The sequence below is a fragment of the Branchiostoma floridae genome, chromosome 6 (assembly GCF_000003815.2).
Source record: "Branchiostoma floridae strain S238N-H82 chromosome 6, Bfl_VNyyK, whole genome shotgun sequence".
NCBI lineage: Eukaryota > Metazoa > Chordata > Leptocardii > Amphioxiformes > Branchiostomatidae > Branchiostoma > Branchiostoma floridae.
This window is the reverse complement of record NC_049984.1, coordinates 16,301,903-16,328,721: the sequence shown is the minus strand read 5'-3', so window position 1 is coordinate 16,328,721 and position 26,819 is coordinate 16,301,903. Positions and strand designations below refer to the sequence as shown.

The 26,819-nt window shown below is 43.4% G+C and overlaps 4 protein-coding genes across 8 annotated transcripts; all 4 read right to left on the bottom strand.

Annotated features, from left to right (window-relative positions):
- Positions 1–704: 704 nt before the first annotated feature.
- LOC118417733 lies at positions 705–14,225 on the bottom strand. Of its 5 annotated transcripts, none has more exons than XM_035823417.1 (4): positions 13,662–14,225; positions 13,297–13,444; positions 3,844–4,058; positions 705–3,626 (listed from the first exon to the last, which is right to left on the bottom strand). In XM_035823417.1, exons 3-4 carry the CDS (start codon positions 3,969–3,971, stop codon positions 2,279–2,281), a joined length of 1,476 nt encoding a protein of 491 aa, XP_035679310.1. In that variant the 5' UTR covers positions 3,972–4,058; positions 13,297–13,444; positions 13,662–14,225; the 3' UTR covers positions 705–2,278. The 5 variants fall into 5 exon arrangements, with proteins under 5 accessions (XP_035679310.1, XP_035679312.1, XP_035679311.1 ...); XM_035823419.1 differs by having other exon boundaries at positions 13,719–14,225; XM_035823418.1 differs by having other exon boundaries at positions 13,653–13,710.
- LOC118418145 lies at positions 6,525–8,429 on the bottom strand. Its single transcript, XM_035823980.1, has 3 exons — positions 8,332–8,429; positions 7,354–7,850; positions 6,525–7,294 (listed from the first exon to the last, which is right to left on the bottom strand). The coding sequence occupies exons 1-3, from the start codon at positions 8,427–8,429 to the stop codon at positions 6,525–6,527; spliced, it is 1,365 nt and encodes a 454-aa protein (XP_035679873.1).
- Positions 14,226–17,974: 3,749 nt separating the features above from the next.
- Positions 17,975–20,057, bottom strand: LOC118417732 (brain tumor protein-like). Its single transcript, XM_035823414.1, has one exon. The coding sequence runs from the start codon at positions 20,041–20,043 to the stop codon at positions 18,604–18,606; it is 1,440 nt and encodes a 479-aa protein (XP_035679307.1). The 5' UTR covers positions 20,044–20,057; the 3' UTR covers positions 17,975–18,603.
- A 430-nt stretch (positions 20,058–20,487) lies between these two features.
- Positions 20,488–21,936, bottom strand: LOC118418144 (E3 ubiquitin-protein ligase TRIM71-like). The gene is made up of 2 exons (XM_035823979.1): positions 21,734–21,936; positions 20,488–20,919 (listed from the first exon to the last, which is right to left on the bottom strand). Exons 1-2 carry the CDS (start codon positions 21,884–21,886, stop codon positions 20,488–20,490), a joined length of 585 nt encoding a protein of 194 aa, XP_035679872.1. The 5' UTR covers positions 21,887–21,936.
- Positions 21,937–26,819: the final 4,883 nt, after the last annotated feature.

Genomic DNA, 26,819 nt, shown 5'->3' with positions numbered 1-26,819 from the left:
CTTTACCTGTATTCACTGGTGGAGGGGGATCTTCACCTGTATTCACTGGTGTTGGGGGATCTTCATATGTATTCACTGGTGTTGGGGGATCTTCACCTGTGTTCACTGGTGTTAGGGGATCTTCATATGTATTCACTGGTGTTGGGGGATCTTCATATGTATTCACTGGCGTTGGGGGATCTTCTTATGTATTCACTGGTGGCGGGGGAGTCATATGTATTTACTGGTGGTGATCTCTATCTGCACTCATTTGTGGTGGTGACCCAGGTATGAGGGTGACAGAACTGATAATAGAATATCTGCGATTACTTGTTCAAATTGCATGGACGATTTGTACAAATTGCATGTTTGTGCTACTCTCTAAGCAGAGGTTAGGCGCCGGCTGTTTTTTAAACGTTTTTTGGGTGTTTTTATCGGGCTTTCTATTTTGTACCATTTTATTGATGTCTCGTGTGGTTAGGCCACAAAATGGAAATCTCGATAAAAACGCCGAAAACAACGTCCAAAAACAGCCGGAGCATAACCTCTGCTTGGAGAGTATGTTTGTGCTACATGTACAATCTTATCAAATCGCCACACATTGCAGTAAAACATAATTCCACTATATGGTTGGGTCCACTAGCCCTTTATCTCACACCACCCTCCATTAGAATACCCCTGTGGACAGACCCACAAAGACCCATGTGAACAGACACTACTGTATATCATCCTGAACAGAGACAGTCGCCCAGACTGCTGTTTAATACCTGCTATTTCTTATTATAATTAACTTACAACAGTTGTCGCCGTTTGTTCTTGTACGACCGTTTAAGTTTAAGTTGACTTGACGTTTCATCAACCGTCAACGTTGACAGCAATTCTCTCTGCGTGCTACGGGTACAAATCAAGTTTATCACCACAGACGATTGTCACTGGTTACGCGGGATCTCTGCTTCTCTGCGCATGCAGACCGCTTCTCTCCACAGTTTGCAGTTTTCAAGATTGGTCGCGAATTGTACAACGCCACTGGGTAGAGAGGTGGCAAGGAATGTTTCCTAGAGCATAGGCTATATGAGACCGTGTATCGTTGCAGTACAGGGTATTTAGATGCGACTTTCGTGTGAGTATATGCCCTGTGACCGAGCGGTATATCGGCTATTACGTGCGGCGAAAAGGTACGGCGAGATCTTTTAACAGGTACAGCGAGATTTTTTGCTTACGGCGGAAAAGGAGTTTCATGGGGGTGAATTTGGTACAAAAATCATCTGTGAATTTACATTAAAGAACAGTTTGCATGAAAATCCAGTTGATATTGATTTGTCGCCGAATACCCTTCGAGCATCTATAACAACATTATCATAGCTTTAGTAGTCGACATATACACCATTAATTAATATTACGTCATTTGGACATTATAGTGTTCTGAAGTTGACAATTCGGTACAAAATCACCAGTGAATCTTCAATTTTAGCATTGTAGCCATATAAACACATTCTTGAGATGCAAAAGCAGGTTATGGTAGCTGGACTGGAGTACTATGTGTAGCTGGACTAGAGTACTATGGACTGTGTCTATTATTCACTATAGCTATGCACATTCGGAAAGGTACATTAGGGTTGCCCTTATTTTACCCGTTGTTGACTTATTTACCGATACTTTCAAAAAACTTTAAAAACAATTTGCCATCATTCGATGGACAATATCATGACTCAATTCAGTTCAGTTTAGTTCAGTTTAGTTCGGTTCATCGTCGTATGTACGTGTTGCCGCGAATAATACTGTCCCAGACATCTCTGTCCAACATGGCGGCCAGCAGGTCGCGATTCTTTAGTCCATCTTCTTCTTTCAGACCTTTCTTGAGTGCCAGACTATAGGTCTTTCATGATTATATTAATGAAATATTGCCATTGATAGCCAGTTGAACCATGCCATTGGCGTGGAGCCCCCGAAAGATACTGCTCAATTTTCAAACCGGGACCCGGGCAGTTTGTTGAAGTAAGGTATCATACAAAAGGCAACAAAACACACTAAACCTAAAGGAAATTGGTCCTTGTCATAATTTGCATACCTCTCTATATCTTGATATACATGTTTAAAATGTCTGTTCTCACAAACCACCCGGCCGAGCAGTTTTCCAAATGTGATCCTATCATAATTTTTGTATATCTCTTGATATGCATTTTTTTTTAAATTTTCGTCTTCCCGCAAACATCCCGGCCGGGCTCCAGTTTGTAAATGTGGTCCTATCATAACGTAATAAATATGGGAAATATAATCTCCGTGCTTTCCCCTGGTGCTACTAGTTGACGACACTTGTTTCATCAGATGTGTCCGACAAATCGTAGATCTCTTCCAGGATCTTCCTGTCGTCTGCCAGTACCGCGAATTCTTCGAAGTCGAACGAGTTGTCCGGCCGTACGAGGCGGCAGCACATCTTGTCGATGGCGGTGGTCGCCATGACGGTTTGAACGAAGCCGTCCACCAAATTTTCCACACTGAGCCCCAGCGCCTCGAACGGTTCGTTGTCCACGGACAGAAGCCTTTCCGTGTCCGACTGCCAGGCGCCGATGGTGTCCTTGATCGACAGATTGGTGCCGAGGTACTCCCAGGAATCCTCGGTCCCGTCCAAGGTGTCTGGTAGTGGCAGGTGGGCGCGTCTACTGAAGATGCAGAGCGGCCGGAAACCGTCAGGGGTCGAATGGACCATCAAGCGCGTATCGAAGACGTACTCCCTGCCCTCCTCGTCCGGGAGGGTGCAGGCGTGGTGCCACTGGGAGCTGGACCAGTTCTTGTGACCGACGAGGGCCTGGACGATGAACTTCTCGTAGTTAAGGTCCAGCGCCATCAGCTTGTCCAGTTCCTTCTGTGACGTCACGGTGTATACACCCTGTCCACAGTTGCTATAAGGAACCTTGATGACGGCTTTCCCACCTAGTGCCTGGACGGCAGTCGGTATCTGGGCCTTGGTCACGCGCAGGAACGTACGGGGCGTCCGGATGTGAAGTCCCGTGCCTCCCTGCTGCTTGTTGAAGTCGTCATACGCCATGGCGGCAAGAAGCTTGTTCCTTCCCCCGGACAGATCGCTGGCGATGTGGTTAAAGACGACGGTCTTGGTGGTGAGAGGGATGCGCGTCCACGGTTTCTGAGTGACGTAACGTAAGGCAGCTCTGACGGCGTGCCATCGGTCCTCCACGTCTCTGACCTCCATGATGCCGTCCGTCCAGCGGATGCTGTGTTCTTTGGGCTGGTCCACGAAAGTCTCCACGAGGTACACAGGCTCCTTTGTGATGTCGGCCAGCGCCGTGGCGTAGGCGATAGGCTCTATTTGCTGGCGATGTGTGTTCTGCTTGTCGTGCAGTACCGCCAGGGGCATGTTGCGGAGAGAAGGGTCGCACTTACTGGAGACCGTATCGAGGAACGTCTCGCCCATTAGCTTGTGGTAGCTGCTGTCCATACCCGTACCGCCGTGAGGCATGTACTTCGGTCCGGTCGGGACCGAATTGACCTCTACAACCACCATCTCGCGCTGCCCGGTCGCGGCGACACCCGCAAAGAGGTCCCCTCCGGCCCAGCGGAAGTGTTTAGGCCGGTACGTCAGAATTTTCCATAGAGCTTCCGGTTGGACCTCTTTGTGTTCTTTGCGGTACCTGCAAGGACAAGGAAAATTACAAATCTGTACCGCTATTGGTGGAATCCATGCAGCCAGATTCATTGAATCGATAGCCATTTCGTAAACGGGCAACCACTATTCAGGAAATCTTGCCACATTGAAGATCATTCAAAACCCCAAACCATTGATTGTACGTGGTCTCTCCGATGCTAAGATTGAAAATTTAATGGTAAGAAAAAGAAGTGTAAGAATACCTGTGTATGATCTGTTCTGTGTCGAGATGCAGGAAGGCGGTGACCGTGGGGTGTGTCTTCGCCTCGCCCATGGCAGGGTGCAGGAAGCTGTAGGGGCGAGCCTCCCTGGGGTGGATGACGTAGGCCATGACGTCACTGTGATTGACAGGTATTGTGGTATGAGAGAACGACGTGTGGTGTGCTGGTGATCTGACGCTTCGGGGACTCTTCGCCGTCTGGAGAATACATGAAAATGCCATGTATGAACGAATACGTCATTTACAGATAATGGCCATCTACGGTACTAATATTGTAAATGAGAAATATGTAACTTGAATAAGGAGCCATTTCCAAAGACTTCTACTGCCTTGGGATTGATCGGGTAACAATATATTGCTGTTATATCACCTCTTCCCATCATGCATCATTCCTTTGGAAGCAAAATGGAGGCACTCAAAGACGGGACCTAATCCAATACAGGTTCTGCTATCACAAACTTGTAAGAATGACGACATCCCTTCCCATTGTACACCCCATCCACTCTGTTGGGAAACAAAATGGCGGTCCCAAGGACGGCAACGAAACCAATACAGGTCTTGCATATTCAGCCGCATGAAAAATCATTTCCTGAATAACTCAAAGGTTCCAGGTACTTTTTGATAACGCAAACTACGACATGGTAGTCGTCCGCAAGAGATGTTTTCTTTAAGGCGGACACTTTGTGTCTTATGTAAGTTCACATAACACAGTATTTATCCTCAATTGACCTCGTCACCAATAGTAGTTCGGGTATAAAGTAGTGCGTTACAGTCCTTGAAAAGGACATTGTTATCATCATAATATGCACAACAGCAATTTGGAAACCATGCTGGTCCAGTTTTAAGACTACAGTTCCATGATTTCCACGAACGAAAGAACGAAAAGAGATCGAACAAATAGAAAGTTCATTTTGTAATATTGTGCAGATTGTATTCACACATATTGAATTTTGCTATATACCTTCCCTGTGCACCCTGCTTTAGACTTTGAGGTATTGATTCACTTTAGGGGCACTTTAGGACTAGTTCCCACTGCGAGCAAGTATGGGCAAAAAATTACGACGTTTTTTTTTAGGAAATTGACAAACCGTATTCACCGCTCTGGAAGGGGTTTCGGAATCTCAAGTAGTCCTAATACCCCCTCACATTAGGCGAAAATCGATCGGACGACGAGTCTGCGAGCTCTAAATTACGAGGAGGTATGACCCTGATGCCGACGAAGAAATGGCAGAGTTCCCCCCTTCCCGTCAGGGCCATGCCTCCTCGTAATTTGTAGCTCGCAGACACGTCGTCCGATCAATTTTCGCCTAATGTGAGGGGGGGTATAAAGTGACCCTTAAGTGAATGCTTACTGTAGGCTGACTGCGCAGTGTTTGTCAGGACGCTTCACCTTGGTACTGCACTAAAACCAGACCGACCACTTTTAGAGGGCGCGGATCTAGTATAGTCTTTGTAAAACATACTCTGCTGTACGGGGTTGTACAGACCTTTGCTTCATTTCATGAATTCAGTGGACATTAATGTCTTCGAAACATGACAAAAATCACCAGTGAATCAGAAGTTACATTAAAGAACCAGTTTGACTTTAATTATCGGTGGACATTAATTGTGTCACCAATCACGCTCCGAGTACTTAAACCTTTGTAACATCACCATAGCTTTAGTAATCGACAAATTGACCAAATATAACGTCATGTGGACGTTGTAATCTTTGGAACTTGACAATTCGATACAAAATCACCAGTGAATTTACATCATTTCACCGTTGCAGCCTTACAAACACATTCATAAGATGCAAGAGCACATTGTGGCATTTGGACTAGAGTACTATGTGCAGCTTTACATTTGTCCTTTGTGGCTACTTTTCAGTATGCACGTTTGGAAAAAGCACATTAGGGTTGCCCTTAGTTTACCCGTTATTGACATATTTACCGATATTTTCAAAACAGACAGAAGTTTGCCATCATTCTATGGACAATAACATGACTCAATTCAGTTCAGTTCATCCTCGTATGTACGTGTTGCTGCGAATAATACTGTCCCAGACATCTCTGTCCAACATGGCGGCCAGCAGGTCGCGATCCCTTGGTCCTTCTTCTTCTTTCAGCCCTTTCTTGAGTGCAAGGCTAGGTCTTTTTGATAACATTAATAAAATATTGCCAATAACAACCAGTTGAACCATGCTACTGCCGTGAAGCCCCAAAAAGTTATATTACGGTCAAATGTTCAAACCGGGACCCGGCCAGACAGTTTGTTGAAGTTAAGTATAATACAAAATACAAAAAACACAATTTGGTCCCTGTCATAATTTGTGTATATCTCTATATATCTTGATATGCGTCGATGTAGGTTAGACATCCAGGTAATAAGATATGCCAAAAGCAGTTACTCAAGCAACTGGATATGATTTTGGAAACGGTCAGACGCTTCAACTGGAATCCACCAAGTTTTCGTCAGTATCACTCTGTCACAAACGTCTGACCGTTTCCAAAATCATATCCTGTTGCTAGAGAAGCTGCTTTTTTGCATATCCTTGTATGCATTTCTTTTAGTTATTGGACCCGCAAACATCCCGGCCGGGCTCCGGTTTGTAAATGTGGTTCTATCATAACGTAATAATCATGAGAAATATGCTCTCTGACTCTGTGCTTTCCCCAGGTGCTACTAATTGACGACACTCGTTTCATCAGATGTGTCCGACAAATCGTAGATCTCTTCCAGGATCTTTCTGTCGTCTGCCAGCACCGCGAATTCTTCGAAGTCGAACGAGTTGTCCGGCCGTACGAGGCGGCAGCACATCTTGTCGATGGCGGTGGCCGCCATGACGGTTTGAACGAAGCCGTCCACCAAATTTTCCACGCTGAGCCCCAGCGCCTCGAACGGTTCGTTGTCCACGGACAGAAGCCTTTCCGTGTCCGACTGCCAGGCGCCGATGGTGTCCTTGATCGACAGATTGGTGCCGAGGTACTCCCAGGAATCTTCGGTCCCGTCCAAGGTGTCTGGTAGTGGCAGGTGGGCGCGTCTACTGAAGATGCAGAGCGGCCGGAAACCGTCAGGGGTCGCATGGACCATCAAGCGCGTATCGAAGACGTACTCCCTACCCTCCTCGTCCGGGAGGGTGCAGGCGTGGTGCCACTGGGAGCTGGACCAGTTCTTGTGACCGACGAGGGCCTGGACGATGAACTTCTCGTAGTTAAGGTCCAGCGCCATCAGCTTGTCCAGTTCCTTCTGTGACGTCACGGTGTACACCCCCTGTCCGCAGTTGCTGTAAGGGACCTTGATGACGGCTTTCCCGCCTAGTGCCTGGACAGCAGTCGGTATCTGAGCCTTGGTCACGCGCAGGAACGTACGGGGGGTCCGGATGCGAAGCCCCGTGCCTCCCTGCTGCTTGTTGAAGTCTTCATACGCCATGGCGGCAAGAAGCTTGTTCCTTCCTCCGCCAGACAACATGAGATCGGGTTAAAGACGACGGTCTTGGTGGTGAGAGGGATGCGCGTCCACGGTTTCTGTGTGACGTAACGGAACGCAGCTCTGACGGCGTGCCATTGGTCCTCCACGTCTCTGACCTCCATGATGCCGTCCGTCCAGCGGATGTTGTGTTCTTTGGGCTGGTTCAGGTAAGCCTCCACAACGTACACAGGCTCCTTTGTGATGTCGGCCAGCGCAGCTGCGTAGCCGCTAGTCTCGAGTTGGTTCTTGTCCAGCACTACCGCCAGGGGCTTGTTGCGGAGAAACGGGTCGCACTTGCTGGAAACTGTGTCGCGAAACGTCTCGCTCATGAGCTTGTGGTAGCCGCTGTCCATCCCCGTACCGTGTGGCATGTACTTCTGTCCGCTCGGGCACGAGTTGACCTCCAGACCACCATCTCCGCCGCCGCCGCGGTGACACCCGGGAAGAGGTCCGCTCCGGCCCAGCGGAAGTGTTTTGGCCGGTACGTCAGTAGTTCCCACAGAGCTTCCCGGTTGGACGTCTTTGTGTTCTTTGCAGTATCTGAAAGAACAAAGCACATTACAGATCAGCGTCGCCATCTTGCCACTTTTGCAAGCCAACACCATTGGTCAATTGCTTATGTCACGTGTTCTAAGGGAATGGTCACTGGAACAGTGAAGAGGACTGTAGTACAAATGTAGTAGTGAAACCGGAAAAAGTCAGTGTTTCTTTAGTGTGTCAAAACTTTGGATACAATTTGAGTATTTATTTTGACAACATTGATCTACTAGTGCGCTCTTACAAGGGCACCTCACTAAATACCTCATTTGACTAAAACAAGGTATACACATGCTTTGGTAATTAAGTTTTCTCACTTGACATGTGAAGCGGAGATCCAATCACACCTCGAGCACGTCAAAGAACCCACCACACATATTGATCGTAGTTTATCCGATGCAAACAGCAAAGTAGATGATCTTAAATTTATGAAAATTAAAAGAAAGAAGAATATCTGAGTATGATTTGTTCTGTGTCTAGTTGCAGGAAGGCGGTGACCGTGGGGTGTGTCTTCGCCTCCCCCATGGCGGGGTGCAGGAAGCTGAAGGGGCGGGACTCCCTGGGGTGGATCACGTAGGCCATGACGTCACTGTGATTGACAGGCAGCAGTAGGCTGGGACGACGGGTGATGTGATGACGTCAGTAGCGACCTATATGAGTTTTATGACATGCATGAGTGACGTTTGTTGAATAGGTTCATCAGTCACGTATGGGGGGGGGGGGGGCAGATGGTCCACGCAAGTCTCGGACCTAGTCTCGCGCTCTCGCGACACTAGGTCACGCCGTGAACAAGATGTACTGAGAAGACATCCAGACTTTGGAGGTACTTGTTTAAGCCTTACAAAGTGTCAAAGGTTGAAGAATATTCTTTTTTTTGGATAAAATAATGAAGTATCAAAAAATGAGTGACTTCGTTACGCACAGGCATTTAGCTGTTCTTGGTATTTGTAGGAATGACCGAATGAAGACCTTTACATTCTTGGCACACTGGACTATTAAGTACAAGTCGCAACAAAACATGTTGAACAGATGTATATACCAGATACAAATTCAATTTTCATCAGATAAATTTAGCTTCTCTTCGCTTTTCAGCTATAGGGAAGACATCAGATCGGTTTTACAATGAAACAAATTGTCTGGGAATATGAATTTCAAGTGTATGAAATAGGGAAATAGGTCTTGTACAAGCCTATTTATTTATTTATCAATCTTTCAGGGTAGTCCCTACTTAAGCTGATTTCAAAGGGAGCCCAAATCAATCAACATAAACATAACAATAATCGTATAACACAAAACGTGACTAATCAAACATAAATGTAATAACTTGACTGTGATTAACTCAACAATAACAACTCAAAGTCATCAATTACAAAAACTCATCACAAGAATAATCATATGAATAAAACAGAACAGTAAATAGATAAACGTTAAACGAAATGAAGCAAATTTTCAAACAAAATTCTAGGTCATTGATCAGAGGGGTCAGAGGTCAGATTGTAAGGCTCGTTTTGAATGAATAAAAAGTGGTTGTTGTGTGTTGAGTGGAAACCCCCGCACAAGTATGGGAAATGGTAGGACCCAAAGGAGGCCAGAGAGCAGGTTTGAGTAGGTCAGAGTCTGGAGGGGAGAGCCAGAGAGAGGAGAGACACTCCTGGAGGGAGTCCAGGGGCTGTGTGCCATGTGCGACGAGAGATGAAGAATAAAATGGACTGTACCTAGATCGTGTGTTTGTGAACTTGATTTCGAACCTAACAGTGGTTTCTGATTTTGTCGTTGGTTTAAGGGAATTGTAGATGGAAAACCTACATAATTCATTTTTCTCTTTGCTATACAATCTACATTCTATTACAAAATGGCATTCGTCCTCTATTCTACCATCTTTATTCTAGAGGGGTGCGGTTATGTATTCCGGTCTCAATATATAATTTGTGGCAGCTGATCCTTACTCTTGGGACTGCATTCCTGTCCCCATATATTCACTACCTAGATACATGTATTATTGTTTATTGGCAAATGACGATAAAGGACAACTTACGATGACAAACATGGGACTTGAATAGAGAGCTACATTTACTTCAAAGGATCGTAGGTTGTTAACTTGCATTGAATTGACCACTTTCATGATTGATTTGCATATAGATAATGCTATGATGGGCTCTTGCTAAAGAATATTTCCAACATTTGTGATTTGTGTGTCGCTTATACGATATTTCCGACAATTCTAATAAGGACATACAACATGTTATCTATATAGTGTTAAGGTAAGAATTGAGGTCGTAGAACGTTGCAATCTTCTTGAAAGTAAGTTGGCCGCTACATTGCACTATATAATGATGATAGAGATAATAACTCCTGAAAGTCCGACAACTGTCAGTAAACTGTGCTGCCCTCACATATTCTCGAATAGGTACTGGAACAAGAACAGGTGGGGAAACTAGAAGCCTACTCCAAGGAGGTTTTAACGACGTAAAGCTAAAACCTCCCAGCTCAAACCTTACTACCAACAAACTCTCACCTTACACTAGTAACCAACCAACCAACCAGCAAGTATTGACGAAAATGAACGACTTTCTCAGGAACTAGACACACTGCTTTCACGTTACGGATTTCTTTGGAATTTTGTGCAGTGTTTGGCACGGTACTTATCATAGCGTTGCATAAAAAACGGTCGAACTACTAGTACGTTAGGCCACACCGACCCAATTATATACGGAAGACATCCGCGCACGCATCAATTTTCGTCGGTATCCAAAAAACAGTTTTCAACCATACTTTAAATTGTACAAAGGCGCTACATAATGTTAAAAAAGGCTATCAGATGCGATGAATATCGAGAAATGCCAATGTCAGAAAATGTCGATCACTAGCTTCCAAATACAAAGAATTCGAAGTGAAAGAACGACAAAAATAAAGGATGTATTGTTTGACATTCTAGTACCTTGTCCCGAGCCTTCAGTCATAGGTGCAACCTTTCTGACCACATAGATTTCATAATTAAAGCAACTTTTTTAGTAATATATTTCTTCCCACGCTCACATTAGTTAAACTTTTGCAGTGCCCAGATGACACTATACACATAATTAAATCAGTATTGTCTTAGCGCTAGCAGGAACCTAGCCTGACTAAATTCGCGCCCCTAGCGGCCGGCTCTACAATTGCCGCCGCGGGGCTGGGTAAATTAACCCCATGTACTTGTGTAAACACAGGCTAGCAGGAACCGATCTACAACACTATTGAGAGTTCAAATTGCCTCTTAATTGGGAGTCACAATAGGTAAACGGAGCAAATTGATTATATATATATAAAGGCGGCTTTACTACGTACGATACACCTACCGCCGTCATTCTGTCGTCAACCTGTCGCACGATGTTTGTGACTGGAATTCCCGTTTAAATTTAAGTACTGTAAATTCATTTAAGTTCGCGGGGATTTAATTTCGCGGTAACACCATAGACTGCAATCTAATACCATAATAGAAAAATGTTCGCGGTGGATTTAAGTTCGCGGTGAAGTGGTCACCGCGAAAACCGCGAACATTAATCCACCGCGAACATTTCTGCATTTATAGTATCCACTAGCCTGACTAAAACCGCGCTCCTAGCGGCCTGCCTTAGAGTTGCCACCGGGGTCATTAGAAGTCAAACCCGACAATAGTCCACTCTGCATTGTATCATATAGTTGATTAGGCTCTAGTGTGATGTATCACACTATTTACTTCTCTTAGTCCTTGAGACTGTACATGCAATTACCCTTCTGGCATGATTTTGCAAAGAAAACCTAACCCCATGACTCGAAATTAACTTTTTCCCCTACTGTCCCAGAAGTGTTCCCCAAAATAAACTCCAAACGTCCCGAAGTGAGGATGGATGGTCCCACATAGGAAGTATGTATTACAACAATAAATATAATGTTGAGTCAGACTCAGAGTACAACATTTCTGTATAACTAATTGTCAATTTCATGTATACAATAAACTCAGTATCAATCCAGATTCAAACGTGTCTTGTCCAGAAATTTGAGACAAACCAAACATGACAAGTGGAGGTTGGGAAGAAAAACTTTTTAACTGGTGATTTTGGGCCATCAGAAGGAGAATTATTATCTTCTGACATTAAAAAATGTACACTGTTTGTGTAGAACTTTAAGACTTACATGTCGAATTTCCTTCTGAAGATTTTACTCCATGTAAGTAAACGCTTTTGCACGCAACTGGGAAAATCCTTTTTCTAACCTCCTTGGGAGAATCGAGCAGATCATCAGTAAATAAGCTGCCACCAAGCTCCCGTAACCCCAGTTAACTTCTTAATAAAAACACTATATGACATATTACACGTCTAAAAGTTTCCCAAAATTCTCTAGTAAAATGGCATTGTTTTCACTTTTTTTGAGGTTCACGTGCCAGGATTTCCACGCACAATGCGCTGTAATACACTAGACTTGGGGAGCACGGATCTAATTTGGGGGGCTTTTGAGAGTCGAAAACTGATTTTTTTATTCTGCTTTTTGGTGCCCCGGACCTACGGGACTATGTTAATTTCGAGCCCTGAACCCAGCCAGTGAGGGATTGTGTAAACACGGGCTCATGTAAACAGATTGTGTAAACACCGGATCATGTAAATGACCTACGCTCTTTGTGTTGTACATCAAGTTGTAGCGACAGCGCTTACGCCAGATCGAATCAAAATCTATTGCTTTGTTATGTGGTAATGAGTTGAGCAAGCTGACCAATAGGAAGGTCGTGCGAGAGATAACAGACCCTTCCCTACTGTCAATCATTACGTTGGTATTGGGCGTGTCGTACAAAGGATAGCGTCATTGTACATTAAAATTACATGATTTAAAGCTAGAGGCATTTGGACATTGAATACCTTTAGAGTAACTAGTGATGAAACGTGACTGAAATGCAAAGCTGCTTTGAGAGCTGGAAAGCGACCGCCATAATAAATGTCGCGTCAAATCCTAGACAGTTCAAGCAAATGTATACAAAAGCGCTTGCAAATTCTCGGCGCTCTTAGCTGCATTACGACAAATTTCTACGTCGATTCTTCCACAACCACCGAATACACTTTACAGTGTTTTAGAGCGACCAATTACTCGGAATGAAAACGGCTAATTGCGCCCGTTTGCGGCCCGAAAAAAAAAAAACATGCCGCGCCCCTTGGGGTTGGCTGTGTGGTTTGGGCTCGAGCGCTGTGTGGTTTGGGCTCGAGCGCTGGGGAAGTCTTCGAAGTGAAAAATAACAACCTCCTAATAGATGTATAGGCCAAAATGAATAGCGGATCTTTATACGTATTTTAGTAGCCCGCATTCCAGATGAAAGTTGAGAAGAAGTAGAAAACGCAGACCCGAATACAAGGATGTATAAAACGCCTTTAGAAAACGCGTAGAACAAAGCCAACATCTCCTTGGATAGTACTATAGTAGTAACAAATGATGTTTAAGTACCGACCTTACTTCAAAACACGAAAGGCAGGTAGCACCCTCGAGCTCAGTACCGGGCGGATGTTGAGAGTTCTATCGCCGCTCAGTGCTTGTCGAAAGACGGTCAGTGCTAGTAGCCCGGCCCAGCCTTGCGGCCCAGCAGAATCTAGCCGATGCTGAAGTAATGAGAAGAGCACGCTGTGTTCACGTACCCACAGACTGATCACACCGGCGCGGTCCCTTGTTCACGTGCACAGCCACACACACAGTCAGTAACACACAGGACAAAAACACAGTCACAAAAACGTCGCACACACAAACACTATTGCAGAGCCCCGGTCTTAGGAGATGGTCGCTATCTTGTAGAAAAATGTTTGGCCCAACCATTTATACCTTAGCCACCGAGCCGGCTGGATCCGGTTTCCTACTACGCCCTTGTATCTACCGCACCTGCATTATTATCTTTTGTATGTACATCGTTCAGCATTACGTCACCCCCTAACGGCTTCCCCCGCCGGTTCCATCCAGTCAACCCTGGCGATGATGTCACAGAACCGGACTGAACCGCCTCACAACATCAAGGCCCTGCAAGAAAGCCTCCATAGCAGGCTTTGGCGATGGTATTTTTCTGCGCCTGATTAACGTGGTAACGTTTGTATTTTAGGCAGCTGCACGTTCTTGTGTGTGCTATCATTTTTTCAGCTTTTCTAGGCTAAAGTCTACGCAAATAGATACTGATAGATACAGGGAGAGAAAAAAACGCTAGCACATGGTATCAAAAAGCAAAGAAAATTGGCCAGTGCCGACGAATGCTTTGAGCCTACCATGCAGGGCGGTTTCATCCGGTTTCTGTCACGCCAGGTTGGATTCTGTGTTGTAAGAATTTAGAAGCCATCAAGGTAAAATATATATGTATTGTAAACAGAAAAATCAGTAATAGCGCCTCCTACTACAAGAACGTGTTTCAAATATTTGACAATTTGTACAAAATGATCCGTTTCAAAGATTATTGTTTTTATTGGCAAACACAGATGCGTTTCGCAGCGAGTATCATACATTCAATTTGCATTATATTAGATCCCCCGTAGTAACAGAAAATGGTCGCGCCCAATAACAGTACATGTGCTAAGTCTTATAGTCTGCACCTGTCCGTATTCTTGTGTGAGGGGACTAACCGTTTAATGACATGTAAAATACAAAAGAAATAATAATAATAATATCGGGTGTATTTTGCAGCCAGTAGGTACCCAAAGTGAGGGTAATGAGGCTGTTTAACGTGGTCGAGGCACGAGCACGGGACCCCCGTTTTAACGTCCCTCCCGGAAGACGAAATGGACGACGCTAAATTTTACTGAATGTTAGATACCATGTTGACTAGGGCTGGGTATCGGTACAGCGTACCGGTACAAAATCGGTTTTTCTTATTGGACCGGTCCAGAAAAACCGGACCTGAAAAAATTCGGTGGACCGGATGTTGGACCGATTAGAAAATTAACATATTATTTTATCAGACATTCACACCTTTTGGCGCTTGCAGGTGGAAGAAAATAACAAGAGTGAAGTAGAGTAGAGTTTATAGTAATTTCTACCAAGTTTTACAGCCAATCGTACAGGTGCAGTTAGCGTTGTAGGATTTTAAAGCGCCAGTGTAAGTCTAATACTCCACCAAACAGATTTCTTTGTTATGAAATGGACCATTGGTATGAGTCATACTGAATCAGGTCCAGGTTCAGGTCCGGACCTGGACCTGATGCTTTGGACCTGAACCGGACCTGGACCTGAATTTTCTGTACCGGTACCCAGCCCTAGTGTTGACTGTTTCATGGAATGGGAAATGTGTGTGCAAATCCTGCTGCTTATCTAAGACAAGACTAATAAACAAACAAAAATGACATTTGTTTATGGTTCATATAGATCTACATGTATTCGTTTCTTTAATAATCTAGTACTGGTTTGGAAATGTGACGTAAGCCTAAGGGAATGCTAGAAGTACTCTTGTTGTAACATATATGTACACCGTGGCAAGACACATTATGGACCGTCCCTGTTTGTTACATGTACAAGAACCCTGACAACACGCACAATGAACCGTCCCTGTCAGGCGTATCTTCAGTTCTCAGGTTGCAGTAGCGGTGGCTGTAGCTAACTTATCCTCTTCAAAACCAAAGCCTTGTCGTTATACTGTCTATATAGCAAATAGTTCATGTGCATACAAAGGCATCTATATTTCTTCCCCGGAATGTGGATAAAAGCGTTGCACAATCATTTTCGTTTTTGTTGCTAATTTGCAAAACTGACAGTAACTGATAAATGTAGCTTGCATAGATTGACATATATTTATGTTTTCCTCGATAGTAATACATATTGTGTTTGCTAGTGTGTCTTTTTTTTTCCTTCTTCTTCTTCTGTTATTAGCGAATCAAGCTTAAAACGGACATTAGTTAGTTGTTATAGTAAATATGCGTAATTTTTCTCCCGCACACAATAACATGAGACAAGCCCAGTGGTATGGTATAATTATTTTAATGATCTGGTCCAAAACCCAAGTAGATGTATTTCTTCTTACCCGCACACAATACTATAGGACAAGACTAATGGTATGGTATTGTGTTCAAGTAGCTTGACAAAAGGCTACGGGGAAAATGTTCTGCATTTTCGCGAAAATGTTGCTTGATTTTGTTCTGCACCGTGCCATGCAATTCGACACACACCATCCTATATAGTACAGTTATAACCTTCTTATTATGTTCTCTTTCTATATATTAGCCGCAGTACCCCCAAATACATCCGAGAGTGAACCACTGAACATGGCACCATTTAGAGTGTATTTCATAGCAACATGTCTTCAAAACGGCGTGCGTTCAAACATATGGAATACGAGAAAGAAACGACGCTGTAACGAAATCAAAAGAGCGATTCATTGCGAATATCGGAAAGGCCTTTGTAAAACGCCACAGACAAATGCTTAAAGTAATTTTGCGATAGACACCCTAGATAAAAATACGATAACTCACCCTACTGCCGTTCGCTCTACCTTCCGTAGTGCGCTGCGGATCCCGGAAAGCCCGGGAAAAAAAGCAAGAAGAATATTCTAATGAGCAATAGCTAATACGCATGCTCACTAGCGACTTTTATACTTGGCTCGCGCTGTACGTTGTGTCTGTCAGTTTTACAATTGGGCAAGTGGAATAATTTAATTGCGAAGCTAACTGTAGTTTGTAGGTCCTAATAGCATGGATTTGCGAAATTTAACGATCTAAAATGTAATCTTCATAGCAAAAGAGCAATGAAGGAAAAGTCGGAGATGTTGAATATTATGCTAGCAATTGGATTATATATTTTTTGCCAGATCAAACTCGTTGTTAACAAATCAAGAATGGTTACCCATAAAGCAACCCTTAAGTTGACTGGTGAATTATGTGACCTTTCTAAAATGATCTTCTACAAAATTTGTTACTCTTCCCTACTGCAATAACATTTTTTTGGTATAAATAGAAAGACAAAAAATATAAAGTATAAGTTTCAATTCTCAAAAAATAATTTTTTTAAAAATTCTACATGACGGAAAGCTGGGCCCTAGCCTGTGTATCAATATCGTTGCAAATTTCAGTATTCCCCGGAGAAACCCACAGACAGAATACTACCTCCAAATAGCATACAAATGAGCCATGATATGCACGGTAGATGGCAGGACCGTATTGGAAAAAGCGTAGCGCGAGTGGGTAAATAAAATTTTTCGGATCAGGGGTTTCATGGAGGCTATAAAACATACTAAGGAGGTTTCAATCAGACGGAAACCTTCTTGAGCATATCAAAGCTAGACCTGGAAAGTATGCAAGTTATCGCTGCGCTTCAGTGTGTGTACTGGATGTATCGTTGCTTTAAAGCTTAGCGTTGCGAACGAGTTGCCCTTTTTTTTACCTTCACCAAAGATTCTGTTTCAGTAGTGTTTAAATAGTGGATTTTTAACGGTTTATGTGGTCAACTCAAGAAGATATGAATGGATTGTCATGAGATTTTACATGAGATTTGGTTTTGACGTATTAAAGAAATAGTTAGATTTTAGGCTGCCTTGGTGGCATTGTATACTAGTATGTAATTTTTACTGAACCAGATTTTGCCGCTTTTGCATCTCGTCATAGTTCTGGACATACTATGGTCACAATGTTTGTCTGGTAGACAGCTCTTATGCTGTTTTTATGTTAAATGTGGGAGACTGTTTAACTATATGCCTAAGTACGCAATAATACAAACTACAACACCACACACCTAATGCATATTCCACCCCGAGGGCAGACAGTGCATAACGTTAGATCCATCATTTAGGTCGCCTACTGAGGGAAAGTACATTGTTGCCTTGGGGGGAGTCGGCAATAAAAAAAAGGTTAACGTCAACTCCCATGATTCATATTCCAATGCAAGGCTCGAAATTCCACCTGCATATACTAATGCTCGGTCACGAGCTGACGCCGATGATGATGATGATGATACAGGTTAGTGCAGGTGAAATTGGAGCTGTGCAGGTATTTCTGGCGTCTACCTGCACTGGTCCATGTACTGGGTTTTATACATAAATGTATATAATGTAGCTGCATATGGATTGTTATTAGCTACATTGACTGTTACCACCTATAAAGTATAGAATAGCAATGGTTCCTGAACAATCTTAGTATGATCCATATTTCCTAAATTCAGAGTGGTGCAGGTAAAATTTGTCTGGTGCAGGTAATTTTCAATGTTATCTGCACCAGTGCAGGTATGCAGAAAAAAGGAATTCGAGCCATGCAATGGGTGTCCTAAAGCTCCGTATTAACAAAATGAGATTTTAAAGGGATCTACTGAATACAGCCTAAGTAATCCCCATGGCATACTCACTTCAGATGTTCATAACATTAATATTGAGTAGACCTTCAAACACCCAAGTGCCCAGTTTGATTCAGTGTTTCAATAAGCAAGATAACATTCCAGCGTAGTTAACTGGTCTCAAACCATACTCCTTTGATATTTCTTTTTGCATCATATAGAACGAGGAAGCAATATGTGGAAAGAAATTTTGCATGATTCTCACGTAATGCCTCTCCACTACCATATCGTCTGTGGTATAAGCCATCGTTGAAAATAACGTCTACATTATAACTTTTATTTGCAAGCTCTTGCTTTAGAGCATTTTGCAACATATACAAAAGTATATAGTCAGTGCAAGATGACAGCGTTGACACGAGGAGCAAGTGACTATTCTAATAAAAACTAGTGCTGCTACGAACTACAATCTTAAAGGTTTTGGGTCTGGCGTACTTTCTGTAAACAGTCACTGTGGAAGACGAAGTGTCCCACTTTATGATAATTCCTTCTTTGTCTGTGACGCACCGAGCTCCTCCAGACGATAGGCCTTTACACAGTGAGTTCCTTTGAAGAAGGTACCATCTGTGACGACAAGAAGTCCTTCACGTCCAACTGCCAACGTCTGGGGATAGCTCAAACCGTCTTTCTGTGACAAAAACACTCTCTGAAACTTTCCCTCAACAGATATGGCTATCACGTCGCCGGTAAAAATGTCCACCACAAGGATGACGTCATTCATGACGCAAACACCTCCCGGACACTGAATGTAGAAGTCTCGTTTCAACCTCGGTCCGATTCTACGGAGAAACCTTCCCCTTGAGTTGAACACTTTAAGACATTTCTGGAACTCGTCCGAGACGACGATGTCGTCAGACGCGGTGACGGCGACGTAATACGGCAGGTAGAACTGGTCGTTGGCGTCGCCGTGTTCGCCGAAGGACATGAGGGTGCCACCGTCGGAGCGGTGGATCGTAACGCGGTGTTTGCCGACGTCCGCCACGACGTATCTCCCCTGACTGTCCACAGCGATGCCGTGCGGGTTCTTCAAAATCCCCGCTCCAAACTGTACCACAAGTTCGTGCTCCCTTTTCCGGTGAAGTTTCCAAACTTGAACCTCCCCTTCTTTCTTCCTTCCCTCCCCCTTCGTCCCCGTTGATGCGACTTGACCCTCGCTGTTCACAACGACATCATTTGGCGATATGTCCATCCCTACTTTGGTTTTGAATTTGCCATTTTTGTTGAAGACCACCAGCCTTCGGTTTCCCTGGTCAGCGACGATGACGTCACCAGTCTTGGTGACCACCAGCCCACAGGGATTCTTGAACTTGATGACGTCATCATCCTCGCCATGGCCGATCGCCCATAACAACTTGTCTGGTTCTCTGCTTACATTCGAAGTACCATCTTCCTCAGCAAGTCCGTTTTCTAACTGACAATCTGTTTGAGTTGCGTTGACCAAACTACCTTTACGGCTGCCTGATTTTGTTGTATCGCTCTCTGAGTGTACCTCCAAGTCCTGAAGACTTTCTTCAGGACTTGAAACCGGATCGTTGCCTTGTTGCTTCAGTTTACCTATTCCCTTTGTGACATGTGATAGTAGATCCTTATCCGGTTCAAACCCGATTTTCCCGTTACCTACCACTTTTTCTTGTTCCTGTTCTGAAGAGAGCAGCTCAGCAATCTTGGAAGTCAGACTATCTCTAAGAGACTCCGCCTGTTCCACGTTACCGTACTTCTTTAGCGCGGTGACGAATTGTGTGACGTAATGTACGGCACAGAGTCGCTTCTCCAGCCTCTCCCGAGCCGAGGCGACTTCCGAAAACACCCGACTGTACACGATGTCTGTCTCGGTCTGTAGCCAGCTTCGCTGCTTCCCGATGATAACTTCCAATCTAATGTCGGAGGAAAAGGACAAACTTAGAAATATTCGCATTCAGCAGAACTTTGCTAAAGGTACTTTTCTTGTCAATTTTGTAACTTCAAAAAAAACAAAACATTTAAAGCTATATTTATTTGGTGTGGTACTTCACTGTTATATATTTTATCAAAAATTATCATGCACATGCCAAATGTCTAAGCATTTACCATCGCGTTTTCTGTATGTAATATTTGGTGGTTTTTCGTCATTGCTCTGCTTTGTTTGTCTGCCAGCTCTGCATTATCGAGGTGAGTTCTCTTGCCTTGCGGTGTAGCTGATCAACAGCGCCCTCTATGTCTAATGGCACATAACTGCAGGATGGAGTGTCTTTTTGTCCTTGAACGTCACTGATAATGTTCTCATGTTCATGTTCATTATCATCCGTAGTAATGTTAGCACAATGTGCAGTAACATCTAGCATCAAGATCTGTTGTCTCTTTTGTGTCCGAGGACAAATCTTCAGAACTTTTCTTGTTCTTCTATTGTGCACAAAAGATTTTGATTGTCATATTCCTCATCCAATATGGCCAAAATGGAGCGACCGCCCTTTTTGTCTAGCAAACGTTTCTCGTCAAAGTCGTTCCCAGGTTGTGGTGACACGTCGTTCTCGTTCGCAGAAGACAGAGACACTACTCGGTGACCTTTCGTGAACTTTGTCCTGGTGTGACACTCTGCGCAGACTCTGCACAAGTAGTCTTCACAGTCTAAACATTCTGCAGTCGCCTCTTCACAACCGTCTTCACAGACCCCGCACTTCTTGAAGATGAGACTCTCCTGAAGGTGCTCGGAGTCTTCGTTGCTCAGCTTCAGAAGGAAGGACGCGTCCGGCAGACCAGATACCCTCTCCTCGGAGTTCAACCTTGTCAGGGTCTTGCAAATGGTGCAACAGACCTGGTAGAACAACAAAACATCGTTGTAACAAATATATCTTTGTCTGTCTTTTTATTTCTCGTACAAAGAACATAAGTTTAATATAGACAGCGAATATTTTTATTTATTTCTGTGTGGATAATTATAGATAATCAGTGTCAGGTTCGACACCATTACATATCTCTTTTTTATTACGAAAATATTGTTTTTTTTATAAACATGACCTTCGTGACAAAATTAGGAATCACAAATGTTTTCAAAGTTTGCGTATTGAATTTTAGTTTGCCATAGAGAAGTGCATATACAGTACTTGCTTGATACAAGTCTGTACATATGTCGAGGACGACTCGGGTAGAGATTGAGAACTGGCATGCAGAATAGGCGATCCTTCTGAAGGGTAGAGTGAGATCCCGATCGGAGCCCTTTGTCGACCAGTAGAGTATCTGATTGTACTAAATTTAGTAGAATTGCCAATTGTGCTAGTAGCATCGCCGATCATGGTGTACTAGCCAAATCATCGAATATACTGGCAAAGATAGACAGAGACTCTGATCTCGATCTCTACTGGTAGAATCGCCGATTCTGCCAGAGTACGTTCTACCTAAACATACAAGTTAAAAATCACGACATGAATACATATTCAACATACTGGATAACAGGTGCCTAGCATTTGGTCACCCTTAACGTTTCCCCTAATACTAGAAGTGCTGCTCATAACGACGTTACTTCAACTGAGTAAGTATTCACTTCTGTTCACAACTATTTACACTCATGAAACTTTAGTGCTGACATAAGTTGTAAACGTTGTATACTTCTGTGTATCTGTATATCCTACCGTAGTTTCTGCCCCAGTCGCAGACTCCATACTGATACAGTTTTTACAGAACACGTGCAGACAGTCCAGGACCCTCGGCTCACTGTAACGTTCAAAACACACCTGACAGAACTGCATGGTGTCGGTTAGACGTGAAAGTATAGAACACTCCATGTTTTACAGTTTCTATCTACCCCCTTCCCACGTACGCTATGTCTCGACTGTTTACGATTTGTGCCAGTACATGGCGTTAGCTTACTTAGGACGGCATTAAATTCTACTTAGGACGAGACCACTGTTATTAAGGTGTGTTTTCGTATGTACCTTTTTTTCTATTCACAAACATAACGTGATTTGACCGCAAAATTTCGCCTTGCCTACATTTTAAAAGTCTTGTTGATGTGTTTGTGTTGATGCATGCCATAAACAATGAGAAAAGTGAATTCAATATTGCACCTGTATGGATATATACAGAAGTGAATTTTACATCCCGTAAAGTTGAATACTTGGATACTTTATTCAAGTCCATTAGCAACTAGTAATAGCTAACATACATAAATTTGCTGCGTTAGTTTTTACGGCTAAGAAAACGTCCCTAGGTTGAGCAGACAGACTATACACAAATCCTATCCTCTTGTATATGACACTATCAGTTGAAGTACTGTTTTGCTTATTTGAATTCAGAAATACCCCATGGCTCCATGTACAAACACTGGCCCTTCCCATGTTTTCCAAATGGTATCGCCCAGGTAACTTGAGTAATGACAACAAACATGGCGCGTCTCCTAGGTGATGTGACGTCATCACGGCTTGATTGTGGTCTCAGTCCGCTCCGCGAAGTGACGTGTTTACTTTGCACAGAGATTAAGATAACAAGTCTAAAGCCCTGAGTTCTCTAAACATGTCCTACTACTAGTGTTACGCGCCCCCTGACAGCGATGAAAGACGAATTACTTGTGTACTTACATTGTAATCCAACGGCTAGATATCTAGCACCAGCCTAGCCTCTACCAGGCTCCGCGGATCGCTACTAAAAAAGTAGAGCCTGGTAGACTCTGGTACAAACCCAATTATGTATATACGTCCTTTTTGTATTCATAATCAGTCCGTTGTCGGATGTAGTGACCAGTTCTAGTTGTTTATCATCATATCCTGTAGTCTACTAACATACTGTCCCGCCCTATGCATTTATCATGAGCCTAACTGTGGTCGTGTTGGTACACATGAAAAGAAAGTTTTACTGCAAATAAATGTCCCAGTGCTAGCTGCTGCATTACGACACTGTCAAATATTATACACATTTAGAAATATACCTCGTACTAGTTTTGTTGAGCTTGACGCGGTGGAAGAGGAATTTACACACTTTTATGATATGTGGTTTCTTTGATTTTAATACATGTACTGTAGTAGCATTGTTTTTTTCATGGTCAGGGATAGTGGAAATGTACGTGTGTATTAATGGCGAATACATACAATAAAGGTCTTTATTCATTATAAAACTGGGTTAACAACGCAAACATTTGCATTAATCCTTGCTGATTACAAAAGATCAAATATCTCATATGCTTTAGCTATAGAACAGTCAACAAGTATAGCCTTCTTGGAGCAGGGACACCTGCTGTTCTTCTTTCTTCCGATAGGTGACGTAGCTGCACTGTACAGTACAGCAGATAAGCCAGATGGCTGACTGAGTTTATGGCTGCCAGTAAGGAAGGACTACTGTTACACCAAAGACGTGCAATGGTAAACCAACTTCTAAAATACCAACCGTGCAGGTGCTTGTTGAAACGCTCTTAAAATTTCCCGTTTGCAACAGATCTAGAAAATTTCTGAGGGAAATATGAAATGTATCCGTCAGTCACAAGGCGGCGCTCTTACTGCACGCTCTCCTAGGACCCTTACTATGGAAGTGGACTAGAAGGACCACTTGAATCCTAAGTTATTCCAGGTCGACAATTTTTCAAGTATGGAAATTACAGTGACAAAAGATAAGAAACCTGCTTAACTTCTGCGTTTTTTCAACGGGTGAAATGTGAATAGATATTTTTACCGTCGTCTTGAAAATTCTTCTAAATTCTACAAAACCTTACGAATTGAAATCAGCCCTTGCCATGGTCAGAGTTCACTAGTTTTTCATCTTAAAACGTTTATTAGCTAATGTATTTTTTCAAGTAAAAGTGTCATAGACTGAAGAATCTAGAGGTAAATGACCTCTGTTATCAGGTTCTGTGGCCAAAAACGGGGTCATTTCTTTCTGGCTTCAGGAACTTGTTTTTGTCTCAAAGACTCTCTCCCTCAATTTTCTGTCATTTATCGTTTCTTTTGATTGTGTCCGAAAATTGCCCCGCCACTTTGAAGGGTCACATCACACAGAGGAAACATTGTTGGGCTTAATGATCGCTGCAATTATATCCGAGGACGCCTCGAGGCGCCTCAGGGTAATGTTGGGTGAGAATTTTCGTAAGTGCTTAGTCAGTCATATAGATGGCATGATTTATAGACAATTATTGGTGACCAAAGATGGGGGTGTAAACAGGGCATATATACTTGCAACGTTGCTTTTCAAGACACAGATATGTGAACCAGTGCTGTTGGTTTCAAATCCATAAAAAAAAAAACTTGGTATGTAGTTCTACAATTTGTTCCAACACAAAACTGAGAAACGCTCACCATGAATTTTCAGTCGATCTCGCCGAAATTCATCCGATGTGTGACTCTCCAAAACCCATGGAATGTTTCCCCTTTGTGTTGGTACAAAGCTCAAATCGTGTACAACTATGGATTCTACCAACAAAAATGAGCTTTCAGTCGAATATTAGGACACAAAAATGTCTTGAACGACCCAGCTACCACCAGACACACATACGGATTTTAATCTTCAAGAAACTCTTGAAGTAAAAGAAATGACCAAAACGAACGGATATGGACTATGAACCCCGAGCTTTCGCTCTACTATATGTTTTTACATGTAATGATATATGTTGATAGATTTACAAGGATGTAATTTGTATCTCTGTTATATTTTATCTGACCCTTTCCTCCCTGATGGCCTCAATGAAAAGCGGCCTGGCGCCGATTTGATCTTCTGATGAAAAAAAAAAGGTTCAAACAAACAGGTATGTCTTGTGCGAGTATACATTTTGTGTGTGTGTGTGTGGGGGGGGGGGGGGGAGGGGGCAGGCTTACAAGAAACTGGGTACATTCAGAACTGATCTCTCCCTCTGTCTTTCGCTCTCTCTGTCTCTCTCTCTGTCCCTCCCCCTCTCTCACAAGTTTCATTAAAAGGACAACAAAACACACAAAGCGTGAAGAGATTCGCTTTTTATTCCTGAAATTCGTCGGGCACTCTGTCAAGCAAATCGCTCGGACGAAGCGACGACGTCAACGTGTCACAGCTTCAGTGAGATATCCGCTTCATATTACATGTGGGCAAAGTTTCATGGAGGGGCGGGGGACTGTGGCGATTCGCTCTTCAGGGGTGTATCTGTATCTTTGAATCTAACAAATTACTCGTCTACACCCAACGTCAACAGACTGCAACATGAAAAGGTCAATTATTTTGTTTGTACAGAATCACAGTGTCACAGTGTCAAATGTCACAGTAAATCACGAACAACCTTCGCTTCGTCATGATGAGGCTGTTTTTTTAAGCTTCGGCAGAAGGTTGTGTTTTTGGTAGCTTTTGTATATGTTTACATGTGTATGTATGTATATATTGCCGGGTTCACACATGCGTATATATTCAAGTATATATTCAGGCCTCTTTCAGGCTCCATAGGTTGTGTGAAAATAGGAGAAATTTGAGAAATATAGACACATAACATGCCGAGGAGTATAGTTTTGCGACCAGCTAACCCCACTATCATGTTATCTGGCTATATTTGTCCAATTTCTATTAATTTTCCAACGACCTGTGGAGCCTGGTAAAGGCTACGACTTTCACACGGACGTCATACGGAAAATATACGCATGTGTGAACCCGTCTTAGGAATTTTGTGACAGCGAACTCGCTGCGACCGAGCGGTTAGACATTGCACTCAAATAATTTCATAGATTAAAAACGAATATTTCACTCGTTGGGTGATTTGTTAGTCATACTTTAACATTTTGTATCATAGTCTAATTATGAAGTCAATGGTTACAAAAAATAGATTTAGGTCGAAGCGCGATCTCCGTCACGTTAGGCACCATGTGCATGGTATACAGTAACCTCGTGTGACCCCACGTGCATAGGTCATTGACAGTGTTTGCCACGCTCTTTCTCTGGCTGAATACTTTCGAAGTTTATAAAGCGACAGATCCGAGGTAAATTACGACCTTCTGTCTAACACAACAACAAAACAACAACAACAACAAGTAGGTAGTCACAAAAGTGCCATATTCTATCACCACGAGAAGAAGAAGAAGACCACTGCTTCATCATGCGAGCAATCTTGGTAGCCTTGGCTCGAGGTTCAGAGATTTAAAGTGAACACCTTCGGTCCCTTTAATGGCCAATTAAATCCACCACAACAATGCTATCTAGTCATCTGTAGACCCGGCGGGGGCCCCAAAAGTCGTCCCAAAACTTTTGACATGCATGAAAGCACGAGAAAATGGGCGCACAGGTAGTTTAGTGGGAGGGTCGGGGCATTGTTCGCGCCCATCCCGAGTTGCAGGACAGGTTGGTTTGATGGATCGCCCTGTCAAAAATTTATCAAGGGTCGAACGATGGATCTGTCAATCAGGGCCGTCGCCATGGTAATGGACAATGGCTGGATTATTCACATTCTGCGTTTGGGATTTCTAACTACAGTCCTTGAGCCGGGGTAGCAAAGGTTATACGCCACTTTTGACAAGTATGAAAAGGTTGTTGTGTGTAAACAATTTGTTGTCTTGGTCAACATCAAAACAGCGGACAAGCCACAACATAAATGAGAAGAAGTAAAGCACAGCAGACATGATCTTAGGCAACATTTAGGAACAAATCTTCGTATTTGTAAGATGTCAGCAAAATCTATCAAAGTTGTACTAAAGGGGGGGGGGGTCACACCGGTGGTCACCAGTGTAGTAAACTTTAGCTCGGGGCAGGGGGAGGGGAAGCCATAGATGTAACATTATCTTCGCC

Bases quoted from the DNA above. Each gene is read 5' to 3' on its own strand.
- LOC118417733 (XM_035823417.1), bottom strand. From the start codon at position 3,971: ATGGCCTACGTCATCCACCCCAGGGAGGCTCGCCCCTACAGCTTCCTG. The intron at 3,627-3,843 runs GTATTCTTACAC...TTGTCCTTGCAG, and splicing joins ACAGAACAGATCATACACAG to GTACCGCAAAGAACACAAAG.
- LOC118418145 (XM_035823980.1), bottom strand. From the start codon at position 8,429: ATGGCCTACGTGATCCACCCCAGGGAGTCCCGCCCCTTCAGCTTCCTG. The intron at 7,851-8,331 runs GCAACTAGACAC...TTGTTCTTTCAG, and splicing joins CCCACGGTCACCGCCTTCCT to ATACTGCAAAGAACACAAAG. The intron at 7,295-7,353 runs GCATCCCTCTCA...TGTCTGGCGGAG, and splicing joins CACACAGAAACCGTGGACGC to GAAGGAACAAGCTTCTTGCC.
- LOC118417732 (XM_035823414.1), bottom strand. From the start codon at position 20,043: ATGCGAATATTTCTAAGTTTGTCCTTTTCCTCCGACATTAGATTGGAA.
- LOC118418144 (XM_035823979.1), bottom strand. From the start codon at position 21,886: ATGGAGTGTTCTATACTTTCACGTCTAACCGACACCATGCAGTTCTGT. The intron at 20,920-21,733 runs GTAGGATATACA...TTGTTCTACCAG, and splicing joins CGACTGGGGCAGAAACTACG to GTCTGTTGCACCATTTGCAA.